General features: G+C 35.6%; 1 protein-coding gene across 4 annotated transcripts in view; it reads left to right on the plus strand.

Annotated features, from left to right (window-relative positions):
- LOC149567030 (putative protein phosphatase 2C 60) overlaps nucleotides 1–17,105 on the plus strand; it is a 197,620-nt gene that overhangs the window by 101,522 nt on the left and 78,993 nt on the right. For all 4 annotated transcript variants that reach the window (XM_089820253.1, XM_089820256.1, XM_089820254.1 and 1 more), the window contains exon 4: nucleotides 8,160–8,268. In XM_089820253.1, the coding sequence (XP_089676379.1) occupies nucleotides 8,160–8,268 (109 nt within the window). The remainder of the gene's footprint in view (nucleotides 1–8,159; nucleotides 8,269–17,105) is intronic.

Raw genomic sequence — 17,105 nt, forward strand, 5'->3', positions numbered from 1 at the left:
CATTATATTTGAAAGGAGTTGGCTTTGAGATAGAGTTGGGTAAATGAAATGAAATGAAATTTATATGGTAACTATTTTGCGTATCAAACCCGTTGTACTACTTTCAAGGCTGATTTGGGGTGATGGATATATGTGAGAGTCAAAATTCCGATTTGTGGAAATTTGTAGTATCAATTTACAAGGTGGTTGTTGTTGGTTGTTTCTGTTATGAGAAAGCAGATTAATATTGATATTGAGACTTTAATGAATTGTCTTTGTGGTGTGATTAAGTTTAATGGTACTTTGAAGGGATGAAGAAATTTTGTGACTCTCAGTTAGTGCTGATATTAGGAATTGTTAGTTGCCTCTTTATTCTCAAAAGGAAGTGAGAAAATGAGAATGTGTGAGTAGAAGATAGCAGAATATAAAAGTGTGTGAAGTAGATTCCTGATGAGGAGGAAGTCTCTTACACTAAAATCTATCTCAAATCCTAAGGGAATTGATGCAGGGGCATCTGAGGGTCAAGGCTGTTGACTCAGATGTGGGTTTTAGTCGAGATTTACTTCTGGGGGTCATAACTTTTGACTCGAATGTGGGTTTTGGCTGAAATTTTACAAATAGTTGCAGTAGTAGTTATTTGGATTGCCGATGAGCTCAGCTCGATAGGTGGCCGTTTCGAAATTTTTTCGGGATCCTGAAAACTCATCTTGACCTCTGAAATCGGCTTTTAGTGTTTTTTCCATTTTTTTTAGAATTTTGTTTTTGTAATAAATCCAAAATCATATCTTTGATTTCGTTGATTAGTTGGCAATTCGTCTTGCCTTATTTGGGGGCTTTTCTTGGAAAAAATCGGGATTCATAGGATAAGTTAAAAAAAATTACCAAAAATGGAAATTTCTGTTTTTCTCGAAAATCTGCCAAATATGGTAATTTTTGAAATTGTAATAAGTAGATGTTTTTTTCATTGTAGAGGCAGAGTAGAGCTGGAGAATATTTTTTTAATGAAGATCTTGGTTATTTTGAAACACTTATCTTGTGTGAAACTCAGATTTATTGTTTAATGATATTGGGGTTATATCATTTGGTATCAGAGCAGTAAGATGGCTGGGAGAGGAAGAGGAAGAGGAAGAGGAGGCATCACGCCGATGCAAAGATTGGTACTAGATATGCAAAGGGAGATTGACCAACTCACTGAGCGGCTAGATAATCAAGAAATACAAAGAGGAAATGATACAGATGAAGAGGGAGAAAATGAAGACGAGAGACTGGGAGAACTGAGCTACGAAGATAGAGTTCTCAAGGCTTTAGAAGGAAGGAGTGAAGCAATAAAAATTGATGTTTCAGACTATGCTGGTAGTCTTAAGCCAGAAGAACTAATAGACTGGCTGAATGAGATGGGAATTTTTTTTGAATGGAAGCCCATGACAGAAGAAAAGAAGATGAAGTTTGCGTGCGCAAAGTTAAAAGGACATGCAATGATATGGTGGGATCACCTCCAAAAGGAATGAGTTAGAAATGGAAAGCAAAAGATTAAGACATGGATCAAGATGGAGAAAAAGCCGAGAGAAAAATTCTTACCCATGGATTATTCACAAACCCTCTTTCGCAGATTCCAAAATTTAAAGCAAAACTTGTCTTTAGTGCAAGACTATACAAATGAGTTCTACAAGCTATCCATGCGCATAGAACATTAAGAAAATAATGAGCAGATGGCTGCTAGATATGTTAATGGCTTGAAATTCTCTATTCAGGATGAACTGAGCATGCATCGTGTTAGCAGTATGGAGGAAGCCTACCAACTAGCTCTGAAGGCTGAAGAAAAGTAGAATAGGCAATATAACTACAGGAATAGAGGTGGTCGAAGGGGCACGTCAACTCCATTTCGGGGAGATTTTAATAGTGGCTAGGGAGAGAGTTTCCAAGGCTCTGAAAAAAGTATAGATGCTAGGCAGGATCCTCCGAATCAAGAAAGAGGAAGGGGGTTTCAACGAGGTCGAGGCTACGGAAGCGGAAGAGGCTGAAAAAACTAGAGAAGGCCTTTCACTTGTTTTAGGTGCGGAGAAGAAGGCCACAGAGCTTTTGAGTGTTCCAATTTCAACATACAAGATAGAAATCAAGGAGGACCATCCAGAGTGAACCTAGCGCAAGCTGACAATGAATCTGAACACGAAGTACCTCCAAATATGGGAGAAAGCCTCATGATGAGAAGGACAATGATTGTTCTAGCCAAGGAGGATGTGGAGGAGAAAGGCACAGATGATTCATGGCTCAGGAACAACATATTTCGGACAAGGTGTATCTCAGGGGGAAAGGTATGTCAAGTAATTGTTGATGGAGGTAGTTGTGAGAATATGGTTTCTAAAGAAATGGTAGATAAACTAAATCTCCAGTGTGAAAAGCACCCTCGTCCTTATCGGATTGCATGGTTTAAAAAGTGAAGTGAAGTCACAGTAGATAAGAGATGCCTTGTTAAATTTTCCACAGGAAAGGTCTACAAGGATGAGCTATGGTGTGGTGTGATTCCGATGGATGCATGCCACGTCCTCTTGGGTCGACCTTGGCAGTATGATTGAAAGGTTGTTCATAATGGGGAAAAGAATACTTACACCTTCTGGAAGGATGGATCTAAGGTAGTCTTGTTACCTCTAAAAGGTGATGGAAAAACTGAAAGTATGTTGTTTGAAAAGGAACTTGTCAAGGAGATGAAAGTGACAGGGTGTTGTTATGCATTGGTAGTACAAAAGGGGAAAGAGGAAGACTTGACTATACCACCAGAAGCAGCTGCAGTATTGGAAGAATATTCAGATGTCATTCCAGAGGAGCTACCTGATGGGCTTCCCCCAAAACGAGATATCCAACATCATATTGATCTTATTCCAGGAGCAAGTCTTCCCAATCAAGCAACATATAGAATGAGTCCAACACAACATGCAGAACTGGACAAACAAGTGACTGAGCTCATAGAAAAGGGGTTAGTACAAGAAAGCATGAGCCCCTGTGCTGTCCCAGCTTTATTAACTCCAAAGAAAGATGGAACATGGAGGATGTGCATAGACAGTCGAGCCATCAATAGGATAACCATCAGGTATTGTTTTCCTATCCCATGTTTGGATGACATGTTGGATGTTTTTGTTGGAGCAAAGTATTTCTCTAAGATTGATCTAAGAAGTGGATACCATCAGATCCCCATCCGAGAGGGGGATGAGTGGAAAAAAACTTTCAAAACTAGGGATGGTTTGTATGAATGGAAGGTTATGCCTTTTGGTTTATCCAACGCACCTAGTACTTTTATGAGACTCATGAACACTGTGTTGCGTCCCTACATTGGTAAGTTTGTAGTAGTTTATTTTGATGATATACTGATTTTTAGTAAGGGAAGGGAAGAACATCTTCAACATTTGAGGATAATATTGGGGGTATTGAGGAGAGAAAAGCTCTATGCTAATTTAAAGAAGTGTAGGTTCATGCAAGAAAGCTTGGTTTTTCTAGGATTTGTCATTTCTGCAGATGGTTTCAAGATGGATCTAGAGAAAGTTCGAGCCATTCTTGAATAGCCTAGTCCACGTAGTATCACCGAGGTGAGAAGTTTCCATGGCTTGGCTATTTTCTATAGAAAGTTCATTTGTAATTTTAGCAGCATTGTAGCACCTATGACAGATTGCACTAAGGGCCGAGAGTTCTCATGGGCCAAAGAGGCTGAAGAAAGTTTCCAATACCTAAAGAAGAAGGTCATTGAAGCTCCAGTACTAGCACTGCCAGATTTTGACAAAGTATTTGAAGTGGACTGTGATGCCTCACATGTGGGCATTGGTGCTGTACTTAGCCAAGAAGGTAAACCCATTGCCTTTTTTAGTGAAAAATTGAATGATGTGCGGAAGAAATATTCTAAATATGATATAGAATTCTATGCAGTTGTGCAAGCTTTGAGGCACTGGAAGCAGTATCTCATTCCCAAAGAATTTGTGTTGTTTACAAACCATATTGCTCTGAAATATTTGAACACACAGAAGAAATTGAACACTAGACATGCAAAGTGGGTCTCTTTCCTACAAGGGTATACCTTTGTTCTAAAGCATAAATCAGGGAAATAGAATCAAGTTGGAGATGCCTTAAGCAGGCGAGTTGTTCTTTTGAATATCATGGAAATAGAGGTGGTTGGCTTTGATGCAATCAAAGACTTGTATGAATCTGATAGTGACTTTTGGGAAGTTGTTGATCAGTTGAAGAATCCAGTACTTGGACATGCAAACACTATTCAAGGTGATTATCTACTGCAAGATGGTTATTTGTTCAAGGGAAAGAAACTATGTGTTCTTGTAGGCTCAATGCGAGAAAATATTATTCAGGAATTTCATAGTAGTGGTATGGCTGGGCATTTCGGGAAGGATAAAACAATAGCTTTGGTGGCAGATAAGTACTATTGGCCAAAGATGAAGCGAGACATCACCAAGTTTGTGGAAAGGTGTCAAGTTTGTCAAGTAGCCAAAGGGTACTCCCAGAACACAGGATTATACATGCCATTACCTGTACCAATTAGACCGTGGACAAATTTGAATATGGATTTTGTATTGGGATTGCCACATACACAACGAGGTAATGACTCTATTTTTGTAGTTGTGGACAGATTCTCAAAAATGGTTCATTTCATTGCTTGTAAGAAAACTAGTGATGCTACTAGGGTGGCCGAGTTATTCTTTTTTGAGATAGTCAGATTGCATGGGGTTCCTAAAACAATCACCTCTGACCAAGATACCAAGTTCTTGAGTCATTTTTGGCGGACGTTATGGAAGAAAATGGGAACAAAATTATAGTTCAGTAGTGCTTACCATCCACAAATAGATGGACAAACAGAGGTTGTCAATCGTAGTTTGGGTAATCTGTTGCGATGTATTGTTGGAGAGAAACCCAAACAATGGGATTTGGCATTGCCTCAAGCAGAATTTGCTTATAACAGCTAAGTGAACATTTCCACTAGTAAGTCACCATTTCAAGTTGTTTATGGACATAACCCTTAGGGGTGTTCTCGATTTGGTGCCGCTTCCTTTGGGTGATAGAGGCAGTGATGATGGAGAAGCCTTTGTAGAGCAGCTCCACCAGTTGCAAGAAAATGTAAGACAAAAGTTGCAGGACAGCAATGAGTGGTAAAAAGCTTCTACAGATGTTACTCGACGGTATTAGGTTTTTAATGTAGGGGATCTAGTGATGGTTTACCTTAGAAAGGAGAGGTTTCCTATTGGGACTTATCATAAATTGAAATATAAGAAAATTGGTCCTTGCAAGATTTTGAAGAAGATTAATGATAATGCGTATGAGGTAGAGCTCCCAAGTGGTCTTGATATATCTCCTGTGTTTAATATGTCTGATTTGTATACTTTCCATGGTGATGACACCTATGTTGAAAAAGAGGATGAGGTAGATTGGACACGCACCATACCCATCAAAAAGAGAGAAAAGGTTGCACAGATTCTCGACAAGAAGACTGTTCAGACTCGTCAAGGTGACTACAATAGATATCTTGTACAATGGGAAGGGTTGGCACCGACAGATAGAACTTGGATTACGGAATGGGAGTTCTAGAAGCTGGATGAGCCTAAAAGGAAGCAGTTTGAGGACTGAAACTCGCAGGAGTTTCGTTCTTTTCAAGTAGGGGAGAATGATGCAAGGGCATCCGAGGGTTAAGGTTGTTGACTCAGATGTGGGTTTTAGTTGAGATTTACTTCCGGGGGTCATAACTTTTGACTCAGATGTGGGTTTTGGCTGAAATTTTACAAGTAGTTGCAGTAGGAGTTATTTGGATTGCCGATTGAGCTCAGCTCGATAGGTGGTCGTTTTGACATTGTTTCTGGGATGTTGAAAACTCATCTTGACCTCCGAAATCGGCTTTCAATGTTTTTTCCAATTTTTTTAGAATTTTGTTTTTGTAATAAATCCTAAATCGTATCTTTGATTTTGTTGATTAGTTGGCAATTCGTCTTGCCTTAGTTGGGGGCTTTTCTTGGGAAAAGTCGGGATTCATAGGATAAGTTTTAAAAATTACCAAAAATGGAAATTTTTGTTTTTCTCGAAAATTTGCCAAATATGATAATTTTTGAAATTGTAATAAATAGATGGTTTTTCATTGTAGAGGCAGAGTAGAGTTGGAGAATATGTTTTAATGAAGATCTTGGTTATTCTGAAACACTTATCTTGTATGAAACTCAGATTTATTGTTTAATGATATTGGGGTTACATCAGGAATTCATCTTTCTGGCATCATCCTTTGACTACATAAGTATTCTCTTTTGAGTGCAATTTTAAGTACCATATTTTTAATAAAGTAAATCTATCTCATAATTCTATATTGCACTATAAGAGTTATTTCTCTTGATCTTTTGCTTTCTCTCCAGTGATGTTATTGCAAGAAAGGGAGATTGATTTTAGACACAGAGGGAGTTTGACACTTCTTCAAAGGTAAAGGAGCTTATAAGATTAATGTTCAGAGGGAGTCTGATATGTTTGTCTGAAGGAGTGAATAGAGGATATGTTTCAGTTGATATTTGAGGATATGTTTGTTTGAAGGAGCGAAGAGAGAATTTTTACTTCAGGTAAACTTTTGGTATCATGCATGTGATTGCATTATTTAATAAGCCTACCCCCTGTGTACATCATGAGGAAGTGACGACTTCCAAATGGTCATCCCTTGTATTTGTAGAAGTTATTGAAAGGTGATGATCTTACAATAACTAACTTTTTTATTATGATGGATATCTTATGATGTCTATGAAGATCATGATAGATTATACTTTTCATGGTTGATGTTCATATGGTAAGCATTATGAGAATGCATGTGCACATACCTTATGAACATTTTGAGTACATGGTGAATGTTATGCAAATTGATGTTTAAGAGGCCATTACATAGAGTACTTGGTGAGTATCAAATGAGTTGACATTCAGGAGGTCATTACTCACAGTTTTGGTGAATATCTTGCAATTCAACATTCAGGAAGCCATTGCTCAAAGAGTACATGATGAATGTCAAATGAGCTGACATTCTGGAGGCTATTACTCCCAATATATTTATATTACATTGAGGTTATATATGGTCATGTGTGTATCCTCCCTAGCTAAGAGGGAGTTTTGATGTTTGGTAGCTTCAGTTGGATAAACTATTAAAGTGAAGATATATATACATATATATATTAGATAATAATGGATAGACATGTCTCATTAGGAGACACATGTCTCCCCATGTCGCATCCTTAATATAAATGAGAGTGATATTGCTGCCATTGGAAAACATATACTTTACCAACAATGCAATTACATTTGCAGCGATCCTCAAGAAAATCAACACTATACAACCCCCCTCCTTGCCCTGCCGTCCCCTGGCTGTCTTGAAAATGAGGCCTATTTTCCCCCTGTCTCGGAAACTTGTCCCGACAGCGTGCTATCCCAACGTACCTCAGTACTGATGTTACATTGATTGTAAGCAATTCGTTAAAACTAGCTTTTTAAGGATTAAATACCAAGTTTTTCAAATGACTGGAAACTTGAATGAAACATATTAGAACATAGTAAATGTTGTTGGTAGGTAGCAATAAGTGGGGCAGTGAGGGGATTGTTGTGTTCGTGTCCCTATAACATATTTGGTTTTGGGGAGAGGGTGAGGCTATGCATTCTCATGAAACCCTTAAAATCCTTTACCCGTCTTATTGGAGAAGTCTTCTATGAAATATCATCTTGCAAAACTGTTAACCCTACTTTTCTTTTCAGCTGCAATTTTTCCTCAATCATTTTCCAAGAGTTTTGTTCCACTTGTTAAGTCCCAAAGCCTACAAGAATCTTCTACACCCAGGTTTTAAAAACTAGCCTTGGGTTTCTTCCATTGTTGGCAAGCATCCACTAGCTGCCTCTTCAGAGGGCCTAATTTTGCTATCATTGTGTTTGTTGTGTTCTCTAAACATGATCCAATTGCTTATGTTTTACCTCTCTATAGTACACTGCCTTTGTTGAGAACTATGCAATCCATGTTTTTAACGCTTTGATACTCTGTTGCACTTGTCATGAATTTATGTTAACATGTTACAATTAGTAAATATTTTCAGTTGTGTAACGTAAGGTTGTTTTTCACATGTATATTTGCACTACATGACCTGTCGAATAAAAAATATTTCAATAAGATTTTGATTGGTTTGCAGGGAAAGTTGTTGCTAAGTTTTGTGCCAAGTACCTTCACACACAAGTTGTTAAAAATGAGCTGTATGCAAAGGGTGAATTAAGTGAAAGCCTTCAAAGAGCTTTTTTCAGGTCCTATACTTTGTTGTTTTTTTAAAATTAAATTCAAATTGCAAGCTAGGTTTTCTTTCAAGATTCTTGTGGGGATGGAAGCTCATAATTAAATGCTTATATTCTTGAAGCTCTTGCAAAATATTAAGAGCCTTACATTTAAATAATTGAAGTTTTGAAAGAAATGATTTCCAAGATGAATTTAAAAATAAAGTCAGAGAGAATGGAAAAGAAAGGAATTAGAGATATGGTGTACAGATGTATATAGCTGCATGTAAGGAAGTAGTTGATTTACATGTATGAAATAAATATTTTTCAAATACAAATTTCATATTGATTATGTTTTTGGAGGGCTAGTTTTAGCTGATTGTCAATTGAACTGTCAGTATTTATGGTTATTTGTAACAAGGTAATGCTCTTCAATACTTTGCAAGTTGCAATTTATATTATTTATCTGTCTTGGTAACAGTGAATATTTAGCTCAAAGCTAGTAAGAGTCATCTTGCCTATTTCAGAAGACAAAATGTTAGTAAACAACTTATGACCAATTTGAACAAAGATATATATTTTAGATAAAAAGAACATATACTCATTACTTTAGCTTGGTTGGACATTGACCCAGTTGATCCAGAATAGGACATGGATAATGTAGTGCTTAATTAAAATATGTTTATTTTGTTTTTTGAGGGGTCCACTTTCAGTTTATTCCATCTTTGAGAGTAATTGCATACAGTCTTTTCATTAATTTTATGTCTTGATTGTATCATTTTCTCAGGAAAGGTATACCTCTCATATATGAATAATGATTTATTAAATTGACGCTTTAGAAAAAACCTTCGGTCGGAAGAACCACTTAATTTACTTGGACATGTCAACAAACTCACTTGTAAATCATATAGCTCTTTATATTTATGATCTAGACTATCACCTTTAAGAACAACAAGGCCTCCTTTTTATCCAAACAATGATTAAGCCTTAACTTTTTTTCCATGGCTGATGGATCAAGCACAGAATGTCAACTTAGGAGGCATTGACAGGATGCAGTAATTCCATACAAGACAACAAGCCAAACCATTAGACACGCATGTAAATCAATACTAAAATCAAACTTCAATCAAGTGAATATTGCAAAATCTCAATATATCCTATAATATTATAAATAAATAAATAAAAAAGATGCAGAAGAACAGAAATTGAATTTTTTATCACACTTTCATAATTCATTTTCATAGTACATAGAAGAACTCGTTGATTTCCATCTGGTGATGAAATTGGCAGAAAAATAGTGAAACTGATCAACTACTACACCTTTTAATGAATCTATAAACAAAATGGTCTAAAGTGGTTCACAATAATGTTGAATGTAAATGAATCATTATCTTTTTGGAATTATCTTTATGAGTGATACCTTGGTAATTATTGAAAGCTCTGTACCGTAGCTGGTGTTAGGTAAATATTTGTGGTATTGAATGTAACTAGCATGTTTAGCTTATAGTGTCTTGTGTTATTATGTTTTGGTGTAAAAAATCAATTATACAATCCTAAGAAAATAGGGCATAAAAATTTCTTTTGAGGAAAGGAAAGCATGCCAAACACACAACAGAAATAACTGCATTTCCTTTTCCTATGAACATGAAAGTAGCTACCAACTAACTTCACATCAAATAGATTTAAAGAAGTCTTTTCACTACTCAAACCATCTAATGAAAATCAATACTTTTATCTAACATTAACTTTCATATGAAAAGATATTAAAATTTGATTTGATATGAAATGAACTTTAATAGAATAAATTTAAAAGGAATAATTCTTAAAACCTGAACTTGAAGGTTAGTTCTTTGTGCACTTCTTTGAACCACCAAAGGGTGAAAGAGTATCATCAGAGGTTTTTGCCACCCAACCTTCTATCTTTTGTTTGTGACCTATTATCCACTTGCACAACTTTAACATAGAAGTAGCTGAACCCTCCCAGGAGCATGTAAACCGACTTCAAATTTATTTCTATCAATGACTTGGTGTAGAAGCCACAACTGTCATTGCCAGCCATCCTATAGACATCTTCGCCTAATAGGGTGACCTTCCTAGCAAGACAATTTTGGTTCTAGTGATTGATGGTAACCACCCATAGCATAGTCCCACCTTGACCAAGATTTTTATTTAAGTACAAAGACAAATCCCTATGCAGTCAATATCACCACTAGACTCGTCTAAAGTCACAAAGACTTCTTGATTGGATATCCACATCTTGATGGCTTAATTATACACATGTTTGTGTCTTTTTATATTCTTGGCGAATACATAATATTTCCCCCCATAAGATTGGCTTACTCTTAATTACAATTTCTTTTTTAGCTGGACAATAATCAAATGGTAGTTTTCTGTCACGAGGATTTGCAAATAAAGATTTTACCCTAATAGATATAGTCCTAAATACCTGCAATAAATAATCAAATATTATAATTGTTAAAATTGGCCAGGACCAACAGATTGAAGAACAATTGAGCTTTAAAAGGGCTTACATAACTAGTTTCATGGTTCATTTTGGTTTCCCTCCTGCATAGATCCTCCTATTTCTTACATATTATTTACTTATTCAATTTAGTCAAAGAGCAAATATAAGGTTTCAAAGATGCAATACCCATTCAATCAGTTATTTAAACTGCATACTCTAAAATGAACACAGAGTGCTACCACCCATAGTGGACGTCGGATCGAATTGATAGATTGCAACCCCTTCGTTTACTAATGACTAAAATACTTCTCAGACTTATAATTACAAAAGCATAAGCTTGAAAGATTCAACCACAGTCACAAATAAATATGAATGTATATGTACGAATGGTTCATCTCCTTATTAGATACTGCAATATAAAAGCTTAGAGGATTGAATGATCCCTCTCAAATGAACACTAAATAAATACATAGAAAACAATCGACCATGGAACAGTAAGATATCAGTCACTTTACAACTATCGATTAAGAAAGACTAAAACATGAAATCAAATGACTAGTTTACTAGTTACAATTAAAAGCACATACGATCATTTGTTACTTAGATGATCATTGACATACACATCCATTTGATTATGTTAATGCACATTTCACAAAATGTTACATGTATACACACACACACATATATAAATGTGAATGGCTATCCTAAAGGATAGGAGAGATCACCAAGTTTGTTTATTAAGATTGATGAGAAGGGTTCATTGATTAAATTAAGGTTAGGCTCAGTTTTAAATTACACTAGGATAGAAAGGTATGTTGGTCCACTTGCAGGTCAGTATATTGAGAGGGGGGGTGAATCAGTATACTCTAGGTAATTTCAACTTTTTACTTTTATCTAACTCTGCATTGGTCTACAAGTTAGTACTAGATACAACTTAACCAGTTAGGATTAAGTTAAAACAATGAACACAACCATAGCAACACATAACATAGTATAAATCTTGTCGAAACCCAACTAGGGTAAAAACTACTGTGTATGAGTTGATCGTCACAAAGTTTGCACTCTCATGAAGTGTGCTAGTCAAGAAATTATCTCTGTTAGAAGATTACAAAGACACTATTAGGTGCCACCTGCTTAAGGGATTTGAATAAGACCCACGAGTGTCTTGCCTTGTTAGGAGCAGCCTGGTTAATAGACTTCAAAACACAAGTTAATGTGTCATCATGTTAGGGGTTTGTTACAAAGACCCTGTTAGGGTCCACCCTCGACGAGATTTATTGTTGTTTAGTAAACAACAAATGAATGATCTAATGAAATAGATACTACACTTACCTTGAGTATAGATCCCTTTACACTCCTTTGACCTATCTGTACCTATGCTCTTCCTTCTCTTTCAGCTCTATCACTTCAAACACAATCACTTACATGCTTGGCATTGCTCGCTCTTGCATGCGTTCTCACTTGTGTTGTTCAGGCTCACTGGCTTCTCTTCAACACACTTACTCCTTAGCTTGTGACTTCTCTCTATTACTCTTTCTCACTTCGAGATTACACTGAGCTTGGTTCTCTTGGCTCTTTGGCTTGTCAATCTGCAATCTAACCTTTTCTCATGAAGCATCATTCTCTTTTATAATCATTGCTCATTTTGCTTCGAAATCCTAATCTGCAAATTCAAAATTTGAATTCTCAAACCTACTCCTACCTTGTCCTCCTGTCACTGTCATGTGCCGCACTTGTTAGGTGTAGTGTGTACGAATAGAAGTCATAGATGTTTTGTGACCTCGATGACTTGCATCGTTGGAAAGAATTCAATCCTTGATGTGACAATACTCATCACCATTAAATGTACAGATGAGTGCACTTCTACTTGCTTCATGACGTAGCAGCCATGGGTATCCTGCTACATGCTTCCCTTGTTGACTCAGCTAGTTCTTCTTTCATTATGACCACTCATTCTCTCTTCCTTGTATACTTCTCATCCTTCTTCATGTTCTTATTTCACTTAGTATGACTCCATCTAAGTGGTTATCCTTCCCATCACCTCTACTAGTCTTGTCCTTTACTTTCTCTAGTCCTCTTGTAAACTTGGAGTCGTACACTATAGGCTCAATGTGCTTCATTGGTCATACCTCCATACTGGTCGTTGTTTCTTCTTTGCCTTGACATCAATGACAACATAGTCATAACTGAGTACACGGGCCTGTATTTAGGCTTTTTAGTCAGTTATGCCAAAAAGGTATCTGTCTAGACATCTAAGGTACTTCCCTTCCGAACTTGATGGTTAATTAAATAGTTGTGGTTCCAACTTGGACAACATTTTTGACATTCGCCTTGTGTTCACGTACCCCTATGCTGGGATACTCTTCCCATGCTCATACAATGGATTTTCCTTTGTATTATTGACAAGGAAGGATTAAATACCATTATCATTATATTAACAAAAACAAAGTATGCATAAATCATTCATAATGAAGTCCATTATAACTCTTTCCACATGAAATTTAAATCATATAAATAATAATTCATTATCAAAACGATAAAGGAAATATGTATTAATTATTCATAATCATAATTAATGAAACCAAATAACTAGTCACATGATTGTTTATCATCACAATTAACATGAAATAGTTATTATAGTTATACAAATAAAAATGTTCACAAGGAATGGATGTAACATTTTGCCTATTTAATACTAATATGTATTTGCATGATCTAGTCTTTGCGTTTAGCTAAAGAATTTAAGCTTCTAGTTGTAGGATTATTTTTAAATAAAAAAGTTAAAAAACTTTTTGCCTTGCATTCAAGTTTGTGATTGGGTGTTTACCTTAGTTGAATATAAAAGATACAAATTAATTTTTATTCAACACAATTGTGACCCAGCCCCAAAAAATGTACAAATTGTAAATAATTTTACATATTGTAAAGATTAGTATAGTTTTAAATTGTTTGGGGGCTTCCCCTTCTATTGCAAAGATGGTTGCATTGCATGTTTGTTCCGTTTTGTGTTGTGCTAAGAGGCACAAATGAAAATGTTAACCCACTGCATGATGGAGAGCACAAATTGGAAAAGAAATATGTTGAGCATGTTGTTTTGACAAAGAGCAGCTTTTATTATTTTATTAGTTGATAATTCTCTAATTATGTATTGTTTGGACTTGATATTAAGATATTTATTATCAAATCACTACATTTATGATATCTATACTTGTACTTTATTCCTAATGATTATGCCTATTGTTTATCCTTGGTTTGGAAGTCTCAAAGTTGCCAATCTAGATTTGATTGACTGGATGTGTCCATAGAAAATCTTTGAAATTGTGCTATGTTATTGATTCCTAGTCCAAATCATGCTAGATGTGGTATCTAGTCTAGTGGGTAAGGATTTGTCAAAGGTTTGTAGTGCCCCAAAAAAAAATGAAACCTTGTATTTATGTCAACATCATGTTTAAAGAAATGTTTTTTCAGTGCGAGAGATCTGCAAAGTGCTGCTGATAAAGACAATTGATGCTGGATCTAAAAATATAATATGTACCATGATATTATTACTCTCTATAGAATGCCATAGCTATGTATTGTAATTTATAGTATATAATTACTAATAAACAATATATTTTTACAATACTATATTTACAATACTATATTTACATATATTATATTTTTTTAGACTTATATTATTATATAAATATATTATATGATTAATTATTAGTATATAATATATTAATTTATTAGTCTATAAATATTTATAAATATAAAAATAAAGACACTAAGAAATATCTCTATTGTTTCTACTGTGAATTTATATTAGGATGTTTAGATGGTTTGTGTACAAACAAATCCAACCCCAAACTTTTTTAGTTGAATCAACAAACTGTAAGAACCGCTATTGGTTCCAACTCTGACAAACACCAAATTGCTTTACTTTTTAGATGTTTGACATTTTAACAATATCAGATTTCCACAATCCATTAATAAAGTGAATAGTTTCTGGATTTGATTGTGTCTTTTTTTTTACCAACAATGTTTCTAATCACACTCTGTGATCCATCATCAGGATGAGAGAGAAGGATAGTTAAGAAAGAATAATATGATGGATCACATTTTCCTTTCTTTACTATCCTTCTCTCTCATCCTGATGATGGATCATAGAGTGTTTGACATTTTGTCAAACACTTTGCATGCAACCTCTATCTTGTTGGCTTCTATTTTCAGATTGTTTTTGCTTGCTTGGAATGGTCTCAAATGAAGTTTAAATGTTTGCAAGTGATTGCTAAGATACCTAAGCAAAGAACTAAAATGCAAATACAATTGTTTTTGTCTTTTTGAATGCATACATATGATTTCTACATGTAAAATGTGCACCTACAGTCAATGGACATGTTCATAAACACTTAGCATGCAATCTAATAAGCTGATTATGAGCAGTTTAGATATGGAATCACATCGAGCATTTGGTGTGCATTTGTATTCCTCCACTTATAATTCAAACAATTTATAGTGTCAAATACTATGCATGAAGTAAAAAATTAAATAATTATTGAAACCTGTAACAGCAACATGCATTCAAGTTGATTTCCAAATTGATATTGCAGCCATTTGTGAATTGTTACTGTTAATGTGTAGGCTTGGAATTTGAAATTGTAGGCACCCTTGACGTAAAACGTGCCACTTAAATGTAAATGACTGCTTTTGAAAACCAAATGTAGGAACTTCTAATCAATCGCAGACTGTAAACAAGAGTGTCATCACTACATTTAATGTTGAGGCTGCCTATATTCCAAAACGCAACCCTTATTAAACATGAGATCCACAATCATAAATCATTGTTCAGCATTGGCAAACTATATCTAAACAAAACACTAACTTGTTCTCAAATCAATCACAAATTGTGGCACAATGATGGCTCTGATTGAACCACTTACAAGCATAATCTCGTTGGATAGTGTTGATTACACAAGGAGGAGGCAATAATGCTTCTAATTTCAAAGTTGCTCCAAGAATGAATTCTAGTTCACCCTCCTACAATTCAGGACTTCAGTTCAACCTTCCAATGAATTTCAATCCAGCCCTCCTTCTAGCGCCTGATAATGTTGATTGCACAAGGAGGAGGCAATAATGCTTCTAATTTCAAAGTTGCTCCAAGAATGAATTCCAGTTCACCCTCCTTCTACAATTCAGGACTTCAATTCACCCTTCCAATGAACTTCAATCTAGCCATCCTTCTAGCACTAGATAATGTTGATGTCAGTTTTGTACCACTACATAACATATAGCAATTGAACACTTGATATGGGGTATCAAACACTCAGTTCCTCTCATGAAAAGTTAATACTCATGAAGACATGAGAAAAACTCCAATGTTCCTTACACCTGTGGATACTAAATTATTGATGTGATTTGCTGGTAATCACGTAGGCGGCCTTATGTTGTTCATTCAAGAATGACTTGGGTTTTGGGATGATGGTGATGATGATGGGTTTGTAAAACATACGATTGGCAGATAATGTTGATGGTGGTGATGGTGGGGGTGTATTCAAATGACTTATGCCTTCCTAACTTTCTTAGAATGAAATCCAACTACTCGACTACTTGCTACTCTACTCCTACTCCTATGAATGGAAAGATTAGAAAATGGACGGGGATTGAATTTGATGAAAGCTAACTAGCGGCTCTACCTCCATAGATGGAATAATTGAAGGGAAAATGACTAGATTACCACACAAGGCTTCCTAACAAGCCGCTAGGATGCTAGTGGCCTAGTTTATAGATCCCTATCAAACATCCACCAATATTACCATGCAACTATCCATCTACTCTTACTCTTACTTAGCAACTTTCTCAAAATGAAATCTACTTTAACAACTTCAGAGGAAATCTAACTTTAACTATTTGGAAGTAGAAACCATGCAATAACACCAAATGTTCTTAATCACCGTGCAAGTCACAACAACGATAAAGAGAGGCAATTTTGGTATTATCTTAGCAAAAATTTTCTCCAACCCTTTACAAATGAGAGCAAATGGCCTTATATAGAGGCCAAAAATTACGTTTATATAGAGGCCAAAAATTACGACCGACGGTAGAGATAGAGGCAAAACCAACGATCTAGATTGGATCCTAGAAACTCTAATTAGGGTTGCCACCCCATCGGCCAATAAGAAGATGCCACCTCATCAATGGACCAATGGCAAAAAAAAAGAAAAGTAGCAACCAATGAGAAGGCATCAAAATTGAAGCCAATCAAAATCAGACACCTATCCTACCCAAGAAGGACAATTTGCCACTTGGGCTTACATTAAATGATCTTCTAATATAGTTCTACCCTTTTCTTTCATCATTTTAGCCAAAGTGATGAACTTGGCTAGCTTGTCGTTGACTTCCTTCATGGGAGGGCAAGGTGTATGTT

The sequence above is a fragment of the Cupressus sempervirens genome, chromosome 3, assembly GCF_028749045.1.
Source record: "Cupressus sempervirens isolate cs-2001-9-10 chromosome 3, ASM2874904v1, whole genome shotgun sequence".
NCBI classification, from domain to species: domain Eukaryota; kingdom Viridiplantae; phylum Streptophyta; class Pinopsida; order Cupressales; family Cupressaceae; genus Cupressus; species Cupressus sempervirens.